General features: G+C 52.0%; 1 protein-coding gene across 2 annotated transcripts; it reads right to left on the reverse strand.

Moving 5' to 3' along the window:
- Positions 1-1,371: 1,371 nt before the first annotated feature.
- Mymk (myomaker, myoblast fusion factor) lies at positions 1,372-11,172 on the reverse strand. Of its 2 annotated transcripts, none has more exons than XM_059258994.1 (5): positions 11,038-11,172; positions 6,452-6,566; positions 4,719-4,867; positions 1,917-2,033; positions 1,372-1,521 (listed from the first exon to the last, which is right to left on the reverse strand). In XM_059258994.1, exons 1-5 carry the CDS (start codon positions 11,170-11,172, stop codon positions 1,372-1,374), a joined length of 666 nt encoding a protein of 221 aa, XP_059114977.1. The 2 variants fall into 2 exon arrangements, with proteins under 2 accessions (XP_059114977.1, XP_059114978.1); XM_059258995.1 differs by lacking the exon at positions 11,038-11,172 and adding an exon at positions 7,018-7,029.
- Positions 11,173-13,836: the final 2,664 nt, after the last annotated feature.

The following is a 13,836-nucleotide window of genomic DNA, read 5'->3' on the forward strand; positions in this document are numbered from 1 at the left end:
ATTCTGAGGTGCCCTGTGGCATCCTGGGCTGCTCTATCATTAAGAATCTCTGGGGCCAGAGATGGGGTAAGGCCTGTGGGTAACCTCTGTCTACCACCAGGAGCTGGGGATATGAGGGCAGGCAAGGGACAGGTAGAGATGGCCGAGATACGGAGTTGTGGGTGCTGACAGGGGTAGGCACCCAGAAGGCTAGGCTGAGGGATAAGCTGGGAAGAGAGGAACACTCAAGCCAAGCGGTGGAGCTGGCTTCCTTAGGAGGTACAGGAGATGACTTAGGAGAGATTGCCAGCTGCCTAGTGGGTGGGGACCGGATGTGAGTAGCTGCTGCCTTGAAGTGGCACCATCTGGAGACATTAATAAGTCCCAGACAGGTGTAGGTAACTTCCTGCTGACAGCTGGGCCTTGGGTCACCAGGAAAGGGGATGGCTTGGGGTGTTGGGGAGATGCTGGCTTGTGAGGTGATGTCTGAAGGCTGCTGTGATGGCTGCCATGCCCTGCCATGCCCTGACCCCCAGTCTGTTATAGATAGGACTGCTCACAGTATGGCGCAATCCCAGCAAGGCCTGGCCCAGGGGTGTTGCCTGTACTCGCCTTTTCTTCAGGGCCCCAGAGTGCGCTTCAGGCCAGTGTAGAGTAAACTGAAGACCTGCAGTCTACCCCGCCTCCAGCCCGGGTACCCAGGCCAGCAGCAGATTTAGCTCTGTGTCTACCAGCACCTGGACTTAGGCCAGCTGCTGATCCTGAACTCAGGCATTCCCCCAAGACCGGAACTGTAACACTCAGCGCAGAGACTTTTTCTAGGAACCGGATGTATATAAGGTGTTCTTGGAGGCTAATGACTAGTGGCCAATCAGGAGTTTACTCTGAATGGCTTGATCTAAGACCTGGCTAAAGGGATGGGGCCCAGACAGGGGCATGCAAGCTTGGGTCCAAAGCTGGTTTCACTGGCTCCAGCTTCCTAAATGGGGGAGGGGGGACTTTCAGAGCCTGGGTAGAAGTGGCAATACCAGTTTTCTAGAGAAAGTAGACAATCCAGGCAGGCAGGACTTGGGAACTAGATCACCCCTGTTGTGTATACTGCTGGGCTGGGACTTGTGGCCAGTATCTACTGGTCTAGAGCTCTGCCAGGCACACCTATGGTTATGAAGTCTTAGAGGAGAAAATACTTTTTTTTTTCTTCTGCAACTGGTAAATGTGAAGTTAGTAGGTCCCTAAGCATCGTTTAGCAGAGTGTAGCAGGTCTGCTGGTCTCTCGGGGTGCAGAAGAGACCATTTCTCATTGACACACCACTTGGGAAGCATAGAAGGTGTCTTGGGAGAGGTGGTGGGGCTGCCAGACAGGGGGGCAGGGACCTAGAACAGGGGCTGTGGTCAGACACAAGCGCAGCAGAGGGTGGAGAAGGTCAGCTTGGCGGGGGGCCCCGTGTTCCCAGCCTTCTTGTTGACCTTGGGCAGCAGCAGGACGAAGGACATGGCCAGGGCACAGTGGTAGAAGCTGTGGACATAGGTGTAATCCCATTCCTGTGGAGGAGAGTGAGTCAGTCAGGAGCCTCAGCCCCTCCCCTGGACTAAGCCCTTCTAGCCATCTGGTGCCTCTGCCGGCCATCCCACTCTGAGAATATGGCAGAAAGGCTTTCTGCCTTCCTCTGTTCCCTGTCCTCTGGGTTCTGGGCATCAGCCCCTGGCCTCTTCCAGGATATGCATCAAGCTTGCTGAAGTCAGCCTGATTGACTCCCTGTGACCCTCAGGTCCATGCAGGCTGTGGTGTTGGCACACTGGGGTGGAGAGTACCAACTTCAAGTCCCACCACAACAGAATGCATGACCCTGTGAAAACAGCCTGCTATCCTGTCTGCTAAGTCAAGCCATTTCCAGAGGGCTCTGAAGGGCTCAATCCCCACCCCACAGGCCTGATACCTCAAAGAAGAAGCGAAGCATCAGGGCCAGTGCCCCAAAGCAGAGGCCGGGGCCTATCTGCTGAGTGTAGATGCTCTTGTCAGGGTACAGACCCTTCTTCTCCTTCATCTTCTTCAGCTGTGGGGGCAAGGTGGGAACATTAAGGTTTTTGGGGTGCAGTACAGGGAAGGGCCCCTTCCTGAGTTGTCTGGGCATGATCCCACTGCCATCCCCTACCACCCTACCATCTTCAGGTAGGAGAAGTGCCCCACCCCCTTCCTCTGCATGCCCGAGCACCTCTGTCAGTTCTGCAAGCACTGGGCCCCCCGAAGCAAAACTGGCAGAGATCTTTGCCTGAGTGATAAGGTTAGGAATCTCTGGGCCAATTTTCCCTGGGTCCCCACTGCCCTTGCTGCCTCTCTGGGAAGTAGCAAGGTCACTGATACACTCCTATCTCCCAACTAGATAGAGGGCATGCCCACGGAGATTGTTAACAGTGAAAGGATATCAGCTTATTTGGGACCTATGAGCCCTGCACTCCTCTCCAGGCGGTTTGTGTGGTGGTCTGTGGGACTTCAGTGGCATACAGACTAATACGATCAGCTTTACCAGCCAAGTGGTCCTTTTCCATTAACCTTGATTTCTCAGGCCCTGATGTGTTACAAGCTTGGTAAGATGAGGTATGACATAGAAGAGATGAGATACCTATGGTTCCTCAGTGGAAAGCAGACCCTTGGGTCCCAGAGGTATTTTAGACTCAGGATGGTTCAGGCTTCAGTGGGGTAGACCATTATACATACCACTGTCAGATGCACACTGTGGGCATGGGACAGCAGCCCTCACTGCACGAAACACAAAGGCCATCAACAGCTGGTCAGAGCTGGCTTTACCACCAAATGAGTGGTGATAAGGTGCTGTTTCCAGTCTCCTAAAACTTGCCATTATTAACAGGAGTTGAGGACCTGGTGAATGGTGTCAGTGCTGTGGGTACAGCTAATTAGCCTGGGTGCAGGTGCTGGTGGCCTGGGAAGCCTTCATGTGGTCAATCTCACAATTGTCACTCTGGGGTCCCAGAGAGGAGAAGAATATCCAGGGTCACCCATGGGTCTTCTTTGTCCTAGGAACCCCTATTTTCCATTTAACTCAGTTTCTGCTCTCCAAGTGTTGTTTCCATACTTCTTCCCCCAAAGGGTGAGACGTGGGAAAGAATGCTATTCCCATTCTAAAAGCAAGTCCAAACCACCTGCATATTTAGTGGTCTAGGAGATGGGATCTGTGCCCCAGATGTGGGTGGCTGCAGTCTCTCTCACTCCCATTCCCTCCAGAGACCTGGGAAGCCTGGCATTTACTGAGGGATACTAATACATGTATGCTATCCTGGTTAATTAAAATCCAGTCAGTATGGGAGTGCTGGACTTTAATCCCAGCACACAGGAGGCAGAGGCAGGAGGAGCTCTGTGAGTTGGAGGTCAGCCAGAGATACAAAGTGAGACACTGTCTTAAAAAAAAAAAAAGATTCAGTCAGATCCAGATCCAGCCAAGGGCAGCAAAGGGGCCATGATGGGCAGGATGAGGAAGCAGCATCAGAAGGAGCCTTCATGTTTACGCATTCCAGCTTGCTAATTAACCGTGCAGAACCCCCAGCACCTCTGCCACAAAGAGGCTCCGGTCTTCAGGGTCAGCCAGGGCCAGCTTCACCCCAATTAGAGTGAGACAGAATCTCGTCATTGCCCCCTGAACAGCCAAGTCCAGCAGCCACTGCCTACTGGGGCTGCAGGTTTGCCTGCTGACCCCTGGGCACCTTAGCTTCACCCTTAATTAAAAAGTAGAATAAGCTTGGGTTCCTCGGAGCCCACAGGAGTAGGAGGTGCTTGGAAGCTTCCTGTCTGCTTTTACCTGTCCTCCCTTTGCTGTGGATGGATCAGAGCCTCTTCCCCCCCCCACACACACCCCCTCCCCGCAAAGCACTGCCTGGCCTGCTCTGCAATGCTGAGGTTCTACTCAGGGGAACCCCAAGATCCAAAGTGGTGCTGCATGCAAAATGCAGAGGAGTGGTGTGAACTTGGGGCCTGGGCTGCCACCTGCTTGGCTGAAGTCTGCCGGTCTTCCAGGTCTGTGTTTTGGGCCCGACTGCTCTGAGAGGGGTCCAGGAGACATCCCTGGGCCTAGTCTGCTATCGGGACCCTTGTTCATATAGGCTAGCTTAGGTGGGCTCTGGACCTTGCAGCCAGGAGGGCCTTGGGACTGTAGGGGGCAGAGTAAGTGTCAGGTACCAGGCCCTCCTCTGGGGTAGTCCTACTGAAATCTCTGCTTCACCCACACCTCAAACCTTCCTTCCTCTCGAGAACTATATCCAAAGCTTGCTTCCTTCAGGCAGGCTCTCCAGATTAACCTAGCTGCTCTCCAAACTGGTGCTGCAAGCGGCCATTGTCTCTCAGAATGATAATGATGGGGATAATGATGTTGATGAACATAATGACAGTGATGGTCATGATGATGAGTGGTCTCCTCATCTCTGGGTACGTTAAAAGCCGTGTATGTGCCTGTGTTTAGAAGCATTCTTTATGAGTATTTGGACACACAGCAGAAGAAAAAGGAGTTTTGGCTTTACCCAGGACCAGTCATTACTGATGAGCCAGCAGCGGATAGGGTTCAAGCATGAGTCACCATTTCTAAGGATTCTAGGAGTTTTGGCTCAATTCTTATGTTAGTTTGCCTGCATATAAGGGTAGGAGGTATAGGATCCCCATATAGGGGAACCAAGGTCAGGGGAGAGCTGCAGATTCCCTGGGCCCTGTCAGCTGAGGTACACACAGTACTCACCCACTTCATAGCAATGATGAGGATGGCTGTACCTATGGGGCCCGAGTACACCCCGTAGCCCCAGCGGTCATGGAAAGTCCGAACAGCGATGGTAAGCACACCGAGCATCGTGAAGGTTGACCTCTGGGGTTCATCAAAATCAGCCAGTGCTGAAGAGAGGCGCAAGAATGGTGAGTTGCTTCCCTCCCCTTGGCTGTGCCCCCACCCTTGGGAACCCATTGGGATGTCCTCTCAGTCTGTAGGACCCGAAGGTCCAACTTGGTCCCCACAGGGTCTGAATTTTGGTTATTTGGAGGAAACAGGGGATGCTGCTTCCCTGGATCAGTGTGGCTGTAATTAAATGATAGATTGAGTGATCAGTATTTCCTGGGAATCCTCGGATGAAAGTATTAAGACTAGAGATATGTGAGCGGGTGAGTGGTGCATAGGGCTGAGTCTCAGGAGGGACCCTCAGGTAACATGGCCTACCTGTGACAACATCCCTGAGAAACAAGGTTGAGTTGATTTGGTTTCTCCCTTTTCTTTATTTTCTTTCCCTGTCCCTTCCTTCCTTCCTTCCTCCCTTCCTTCCTTCCTTTCTTTTCTTCTTTCCTTCATCTTTCCTGCTTTCTTACTACCCCCATCCCTTCTGTGGTGCTTTGACCATCCCTTCTGTGGTGCTTTGAAAGAAAACGTTCCCCACAGTTTCACAGGGAGTGGCACTATTAGGAGGTGTGGCCTTGTTGGAGTGAGTGTGGTCTTGTTGGAGGAAGTATGTCACTGGGGGTGGGCTTTGAAGTCTCAGATGCTCAAGCCAGGCCTAGTGTGTCTCATTCTCTTCCCGCTGCCTGCAGATCCAGATGTAGAACTCTCAGCTCCTTCTGCACCATGTCTGCCTGCATGCTGCCATGCTTCCCACCATGATTATAATGGACTAAACTTCTGAAACTGTAAGCCACCCCAATTAACTGTTTTCCTTTATAAGAGTTGCTATGAGGGGGGCTGGAGAGATGGCTCAGAGGTTAAGAACACTGGCTGTTCTTCCAGATGTCCTGAGTTCAATTCCCAGCACCCATATGGTGGCTTAAAACCATCTGTAATGAGATCTGGCTCCCTCTTCTGGCCTGCAGGTATACATGCAAACAGAACACTGTATACATAATAAATAAATAAATCTTTTTTTAAAAAAAAGAGTTGCTGTGGTCATGGTGTCTTTTCAACAGCCATAGAAACTAACTAAGACACCTTCCTTCCTTCCTTCTTTCTCTTTCAAATTTTCACAGTGCTGGAGATGGAACCAATGGATGGAACCTATTGCTTACCAGGCCAGTGCTGGACTACTGAGCTGTACTCCAGGCCCAAAGCGAGGATTTTGAATGGCCTACCTTCCTAAAACCCAGAGCTGAGGATGACCCATAAGAGCGAATGTTCCCTTGAGCCTGGAGTATGTTCTAGGAGGCTAAGTCCCTGACCTGAGGGCAATGGTGGTCTCTGTAGGGCTGAGTGTGGGAACACTTTTGTCCTCTCCTTTGTGTGCCTTTGCTCTTTAAATGTCACAAGTGCTTATTACAGGAATCATTTAAGGATGTGAAAAGTCAGAGTGCAGTCATCTAAGAAATGTGCGTGTTTCTTTTAGTAGATTAAGCCGCTGGCTCTGCAAAGCAGAAAGGAGGGAGAGGATCTCAGAGATGGGCTGGGTGCTGGCTGGTGTTGGGGAATGGCTCCCCTCCCCACTGGCAGAGATAGCCACTCACCCATTAGTGAGACCCACATGCTCAGGGCTGTCCCATAGATGCTGAAGTACTCCAGGATGTCACGGCGCATGAAACACAGCATGGACAAGCCAGGCCCATCGCAGGCATGGGAGAACTGTGGGGAAACACATGAGGTCAGCGGGCCGTGGGCATCGGTGATGGGTGAGAACTGGTCCCAAGCCACAGGCCCCTCACTAGCATGAGTCCTTGATGGCTTTGTGCGTCAGTTTCCCCATGTTATCAGGGCACACAATTGGATACTCCCCCTGACAAGGTCTTGCGGAGATTAAACAGGTGAGTCCATCAGGACTGGAAGTAAATATCACTTTCAGACTCTCTTATCACTGGCCCAAGGCTGGCAGTCACTCAGATGAAGCCTGTTGAGAAGGGGACCCTAAAGTACCACTCACACACACCCTTTGCCCCTGGGCTGATTGCAAGGGCACACATGTTCCCGCGTCAATCTTTGGTTGTGAGTCTTTTATCCTGGACCCCCTGCTCTTCACAAAGGAGGAAGACTTCAGACTCCTCCACACAGGGGCTGATCCTGCCACCCTCTTTTCTACACCTCTCCCCATACTCCAGCAGGCATGTTCCTGACTGAACAGATTTACATTTAAGCAAAAGGCCCTATATGAAATATTTCCAAGCAGTCAACTTATTTCTTACGGAAAACAACTCTCTCTCCTTTTGCTTCACATTTCATCATTTTAAGTAATATTTAATTACATGACATAATTATTTTGACAAGTAAAACTGGCACAAACAAGCCTGGGAGCCAGCACAATCGGCTCTTGGTAAACCCAGCTCAGCAGGAGGGAGCAGGCAAGCTGGAAAACAGCCCTGTCTGGAGGCAGCAGGGGCACCATAGGGGGCCAGGACCCTGCCTGATGGATGTGTCAGTCAAACACGTGGGGCCTGACTTAGAAGCTTAGAGACCTCCTGCTGATCACAGTTGCATGTGGACTGCCAGTCAACTGAGAGCATCCAGGGGAAGGGAGGGGGTGGTCCAGCTTCTGTGTTGGATCAGCCCCACCCAGAGCTTTGACGCTGCCCTGAGCTTTGGGTACTGCACCTTTTAAAGGGACGTTGGCGAAGAGGAGTTTTGCCAGCTAGGTGTGAGCTCTAACTCTTTAGCTTCGGGGAGGACAAGCTTCAGGTGGGGCCAGATCAAGGCTCTCAAGCAGAGAAGGAAAGAGACTCAGCTCTGGGAGGGGCTCCTGCTCTTCCAGTCCTTTTAATAAAGCCACATCACTCAACCCCACCTGGGCCCACCGTCTGTAACATCTGTGCTCCCTTTTGTTGTATAGGCCCGAGTGGATGAGTAAAACTCACTCACTGTGAGATTCTGAAGCATCAGTACCTTCCCCACGAGGAGCGGAAGAGCCTCATTAGGCTAGATCCCAGCATAGAATACTTGCCTGTGTGTGAGGGCCAGAGGAGGAGGCTTTATAGCAGGAGATCGAACTGTCCCCAGGCCCTGAGGTTTTTTTTGGGATCTGTTTGACTGTGAACTTCCCTGGGGCACCTCCCTACTCAAGGAGGCAAGGGCAAGGCAGTGATGAGTACACTTCCTCCCCAGAGGCAGGTGGATTTGGCTCAACTGGGGCTGGGCTAGGACATAGGTGGGTGTGGCAGGAGCTCCAACCCTGCTGCTAGCCCAGCAGATCCGGCAGAGAGGTCCAAGAAAGAGGCCGGTCTCTCAGGGCCTCCTCCGTCCCTTGGAGTGAGAGCATCTGTCCTGTGGGGCTTGCAAGGGGACCCTTCATGATAACTCCATAGCACGGTGCTCCACACGGTGGGAATGATTTTTCTGGGAAATGCTGTTTAAAGTTTGCCTTTACAAATAAAACTTTCACCCAATCTGAAACCAAGTTAATATTGTCCTTTGAGATCATCTAGAACGCTGTACTCACCCTGGTCATAATTAACTCACCTCTGAGAAAAACAGTGCAATCAGTCTTTGAATTTCTAGTGTAACCGAGTCCTACAGGCTCAGATGCATGCATAAACTTTTGATTGTTCTGTAGTCTCTATTTCTCCTTTGTGACTTTTTTATGCCCCTGACTCAGAACACTATATGTTTGTGTGAGATGTGGTGACCAGGGCTAAGACCATGTGTTAAAATCAGGAAGGCATTGAAAACATGTGTCCCCCTCCACCCCCCAAAAAAACACATGTTGAAAGCAACATGTGGGTATAGGCTGAGAATATCTGCGTGTGGCTTTGTATGCTGTTGAGTCAATAGGGCCAGAGAAACAGCTGTCTCCCTTGTGAGACTCCTGCAGAAGATTAAGACTCAGATCCCCCACTCTTTTTAGCCTGTTTGCTGTGCTGTTCAGCATGTGGAGAGGATGCGGTTGTCCAAGATTCTTAGATTAAAATCTGCTGTTAGATTACATGGCTATAAGATTAGCTAGAACAAGGGAGAGCAGAGCTCTTTGGCATAAATCAGGCCCACTCTTGGGTAACTGACACCAAGAGTCATTCTTGTATTCGACATCAGCACACCACACAACTGGTGGTTGCCATGGAGGGTCCTGGAGGAGTCACGTGGAAGGCAGAAGAGGCACAGACTGTGGCTTTGAGGCCAGGGGACATTTGTCACAGGAGACAGCTGGCCCTGCCACTCTGGGTGAGGTGGGGCAGGGTGGGTCTCTGAGGCTGGTGCAGAGGCAGCTGTAGGCCAGCCCAGGCCCAGGGCAGGCAGGGGTGACCTAACTGGGGCCTGTGAGTTGCTGGGCTATTTGGGCACAAGAACCTGGCTTTTGTCCCTGACCTTGGGGTCTCGTCTTGGCTCTGACCTTGGCTAGGTTTCACGAGGAGCAAATGACAGTGTGGGAAAGCCCCATAGGTAGCCCAGGATCTCAGAGTGCTGTGCATGGTGACATCGGTGGCCCAGCTTCTCTGAGACTCCGGTTCCTCTTCTATCAAATGCAAATCAGTACCCTAGGCTCATGGGTGATGCTGAGGCCCTCCCCACCCCGGTTGCTGCCTGTGGCTGTCAGTGACCCAATGTCCTCCTCTCCTAACGTGAACTCAGAGCCCTAAAGCTTCCAGTTCCTTGGAGAAACTCACTGTTACCCACGGGACCACCACAACCAGGAGGTAGACATGTGCCAACCCCTCCCCGACTGTTGTCAGCCCACGAGCACTGGTGGCTTCTCCCACCGCTAGAAATGACTCTGGCTTACTCAGGCTATGGAGCAGTATGTGAGCACGCACATGTGTGCTCATGGCCTCACTCACTCAGAGCCAGCTGAGGACCCTCACATACTCTATGCTCTTGTCCACAGAGACCCTGCTGCGGGGAGAGGCGGGCCTAGGGACAGGTTACTATTTTCCAAAGGTTTGGCTCTGCCTTAAGAAGGAGACTAAGAGGCTGCTTGCCAACGCTGAGCATGTATCCTACCAATGTGTGGGTCACACACCATAAAACTGTTGAGGGATAGGTGTGATGAGGGAGAAACAAAGGTTATAGAGCAGTGAGGGTGATGGTGTGACCCCTGGTTAGAGGACAGCAGCGAGGACCAGTGTGAGGGGGACTCAGAAGGACTCAGGGGCACAGTGATAGGAAGCCTTTAAGACAGAGGGAAGAGAGATGAGTAGGTGAATGGACAGTGTGAGATGGTTGGCTAGACAGATGACAGATAGATGAGGAATAGATACACTAGACCAAGACAAATGATAAGTGAATAGATGGTAGAGAAACATATAATTAGATAGATGATAGATTACATGGACAGACAGAAGCAAGTTGGATGGACAGGTAGATAAAACCAGAGAGACGCAGAGGGTCAGGAGAAGAAACGAGAGACAGAGCAGTGAGAAGACGAGGGTGAACTCCATGGGGTGTAATTCTAGAAATCAAAAGAGCTGGATACAGACAGAAAGAAGGGAGAGACAGGCAGAGAAAAAACTAGACGCAGGACTAGTGAGCGAAGCAGAGGGAGGGACACACAGCGGGGGTGAGGAGGAGCAGAGGCCCTGACACAGGCCTGCCCTTGCCAGACATGCCCTGAAAGAGAGAAGACTCACTCCAGGACATTACCTAGGAACAGAATGGGAGAGGGAACTCAGAGGCAGACAGCCTGCCAGACACATAATGGAAGAGAAAGAAAGGACTCAGAGGGAGGCTGGTCCTTCTCAATGACGGTAGTTCTGAATTCTGGAGTCAGATCCACCCAGGCCCTCTTCCTTCCCTGAACCTAGTGGGTCCATTAGGCCTGCTCACTCACCCCCTTGTCCTCCCCGGCTCGGCAACTCCCGGGACAAAGTTGGTAGCGAGGAGGGTGTGGGGAGCACAACAAGAAGCAACCTGCAAAGGTTGTCCTTAGCTAACTGACATGGGGCCATCACAGGCTTGGCTTTCGTCACATGTGTCAGCCACTGCCCCCTCCCAAATTCCTGGCACAGATGGAGAAACTGAGGTCCATAGAGGAAGACAGACTCCAAACCCTCTCTTTCCAGTCACCAGGACACCCTCACACACACCTTTCTCTTCCAAATCATGTCTCTCCGTCACCCGGCACAGGACAGGGGTGGTGGCCCTCCCCAGGAGGTCTTCCTCCTAGGTCCCTACTTACCGCCACAAAGAACATGGTGAAGAGGTAGACCATGGCCTCCATGTAAAACTGCCTCTTGGCAGCGATGCTCACGGTGGGGAGGAAGGCCAGGCTGCTGAGGGTAGGCAGGAGCAATTTGGCCACAACTGCCCCCATGGACCAGGAGGAAGGCACTGCCTGGGGAGAAGGTAGTGAAGGCCTTCTTGGTCTCCAGGGCAGGAAGAAAAAGAGCCCACTTCTTTACTTCATCGGCAGCCCTGACAGCAGCTGCAGCAGCGCCCACAAGGAGGGCTTAAGTGCTTCAAGCAGCAGCCTGTGTCCAGTGACACATGGAGAAGGTCCAACAGCTGATGCACCATACCATGTGGTATGCACTTGCCTCTCTCTCTCCCTCTCCCTCTCCCTCTCTCTCTCTCTGTCTCTCTGTCTCTGTCTCTGTCTCTCTGTCTCTCTCTCTCTCTGAGGAATTCTCTCAATGAAGTCTTATTTCTTCCCTTGGAGGTAATGCTTGGGGGGGCAAGTTCCTATAAATGAAATCCTCCACCTTCTTGTTATTTTCCATCCAGGTCTTTGTCCCACAATGAACATGTCAAGGGTGCTGCTATTTGGGTCACAAGGGGTGCAGGAGGCGAGAAAACTTAAAATTTAGCTAATTGTCTTCAATCAAAGGACCAGAAGATAAGCTTCACGGTTCACCGGCCTACCGGCCCTTGTTACTCACGGGTTTACTCCGCCTTCTCTGCTTAGTTACATTGTTTCTTTCCTTTAGTTAGCAGACAGAACCCTCTCCATTCTAAAGCTGTTGTCTGGCCTTTAAGCTCTCATTCCCTCTTTTAACAACAGCTCCTTGGCCTGACTTCAGGAAATCACCTTCTCCTGTTGCAAAATGTCTTAGGGGAACTGTCTGGCAGGGACCCCTCAGGCCCCAGCCAAGGAACAACGGGTGTGTGGTCTGAGCTTCTCAGGCCAGCTCTTTCTCGGTTTATTTGCGATCAGCTTCTATTGCCAGTTGTCACTGTGCACGGGGTTTAATCCCATAGGCTAAAGGGTTCTGGCAGGTGCACACACCTGTGTGACCCTCAGTGTTCACTCCCAGGGCTCCAGGAGAGAACATTCCTTTATGCCCTTTCTGGTAAGCTGCTCCCTGCTCCCTGCCAGGGGCAGCCACTGTTACTGATTTCTGCCTGGGCCTGACTTCATTAGAACTTAATAGTGGATCGCACAGTGTGTGTTCTTCAGGGTTTGGTTCCTTTTGTTTCACCTGCACAATGACCCTGAGCTCTGTCCATGCTGTTCCACTCCAGTTCCTTAGGTGGCTGGATGGGCCAGAAAGCTATCCCCTATTTCCCTTCCCCCTGGTACCTAGACCTTGGGGTGTAGCAGGCTCAAGGACCCATACACTCACAGGGCAGTAGTGGCCCACGCCTTTAATCCCAGCACTCGGGAGGCGGAGCCAGGTGGATCTCTGTGAGTTTGAGGCCAGCCTGGTCTACAGAGTGAGATCCAGGACAGGCACCAAAGTGACATAGAGAAACCTTGTCTCAGACAAACCAAAAAAAAAAAAAAAAAAAAAAAGACCAATGCACCCTCAGTGGCCTCCTCTAGGAGAGGTTGTGGGCTTCCCGTCTCTGTGAGGCCTGGCTACTCCACCCCTACTCAACTGCCAGCTCCCACATCCCTTTCTGGAAGCTCCTTGTCTGATGCCTGAGGTCCATTTCTCCGGCTCACAGTGAAATAGCCAACTTGAGACACCTGGTTCTGTCATTCTTCTGCTTAAGACTTTTCCAAGGTTCTCTCAGTCCCTGGAGGAAGCTTAACTACTCAAAGAGATCCCAAGCTGTCCATATCCATACCTAGATGCACACCCCAGCCCTTGCACATGCTAGACTCCCTTGTCTCAGATACAGCTTCTCCTCCAGCTTCCGCTGCAGGACAGCACTTCCTGCTCCTTGTTCCGGCTAAGAGCTGGTTTACTCCCAGCCTGGACAGTGTGTCTGAGATGAAGGCTTCTGTGATTGACAGACAGTGAGACAAGAGGTTCCTTCACTCTTCCTCTGCCCCTCCCCCAACTCCACATCCTTCCTATCCTGGCACTCACCGCTCTGATAGAGATGCCGGTGTTGAACTGCTTGGGTCTTGAGCACGGGATCTGTCTGCCTGGCTCTCTGCCATAACCCCTTCAGGCCCAACCTAGTATTTTGTGGGTCTTCAACAAATACCAGAGGAATGAATGGCTGTTAAAAGAATGAATGAAAATCCAGGGAGGCGGGGCTGGTTTCAGTCTGGCTTTCTAGGGGCCAGTTCCCTTTCCAAATGGGAAAACCAGTCCCTGCTATATGAACGCTGGTGATGGGGGCTGGGGAGGTTCGTGGTTGTCCCTGAGCAACTCAGGTGCGGTCTTTCACGACTCTCACTTCTCCCCTCACTGGCCCACCGTTCCAACTCAGCCTCAGCTCCCCACAAGAGTTCAAAGGGAGGGAAGGAATAGACTAGATGTCAGGTACTTGGGGAGGTGGCAAGGAGCACATGCCCCAGAGCCGTAAACCCCAGAAGCAGGAAAACATTCCACAGCTGTGTGTGCGCGCGCAAGTGTGGGTATGTGCATGAGCGTGTGTGTTGCAGCTATGAACTCCAAGCCAGGCTGTAAGCTTCAGGAAGAGAGAGAGAGAGGGGTGGGGGTGGGGAGAAGGGAGTGGAGCTGTACATATGTTATAGCCATTAAAGAGGAAGGGGCTGAGGAGAAGATGTCCCAAAGCAGGGAGACAGGTGGCTGGGCCTGGGCAGCAGGAGAGCCCCCACATAAAGGCTGGACGGCAAGCT

This window comes from Peromyscus eremicus, chromosome 4, assembly GCF_949786415.1.
Source record: "Peromyscus eremicus chromosome 4, PerEre_H2_v1, whole genome shotgun sequence".
NCBI lineage: Eukaryota > Metazoa > Chordata > Mammalia > Rodentia > Cricetidae > Peromyscus > Peromyscus eremicus.

Coding starts and splice junctions, on each gene's coding strand:
- Mymk (XM_059258994.1), bottom strand. CDS start 11,172: ATGGGGGCAGTTGTGGCCAAATTGCTCCTGCCTACCCTCAGCAGCCTG. Junction 6,567..11,037: donor TCACCATGTTCTTTGTGGCG/GTAAGTAGGGAC, acceptor GTTTCCCCACAG/TTCTCCCATGCCTGCGATGG. Junction 1,522..1,916: donor TGCTTCGCTTCTTCTTTGAG/GTATCAGGCCTG, acceptor TCTCCTCCACAG/GAATGGGATTACACCTATGT.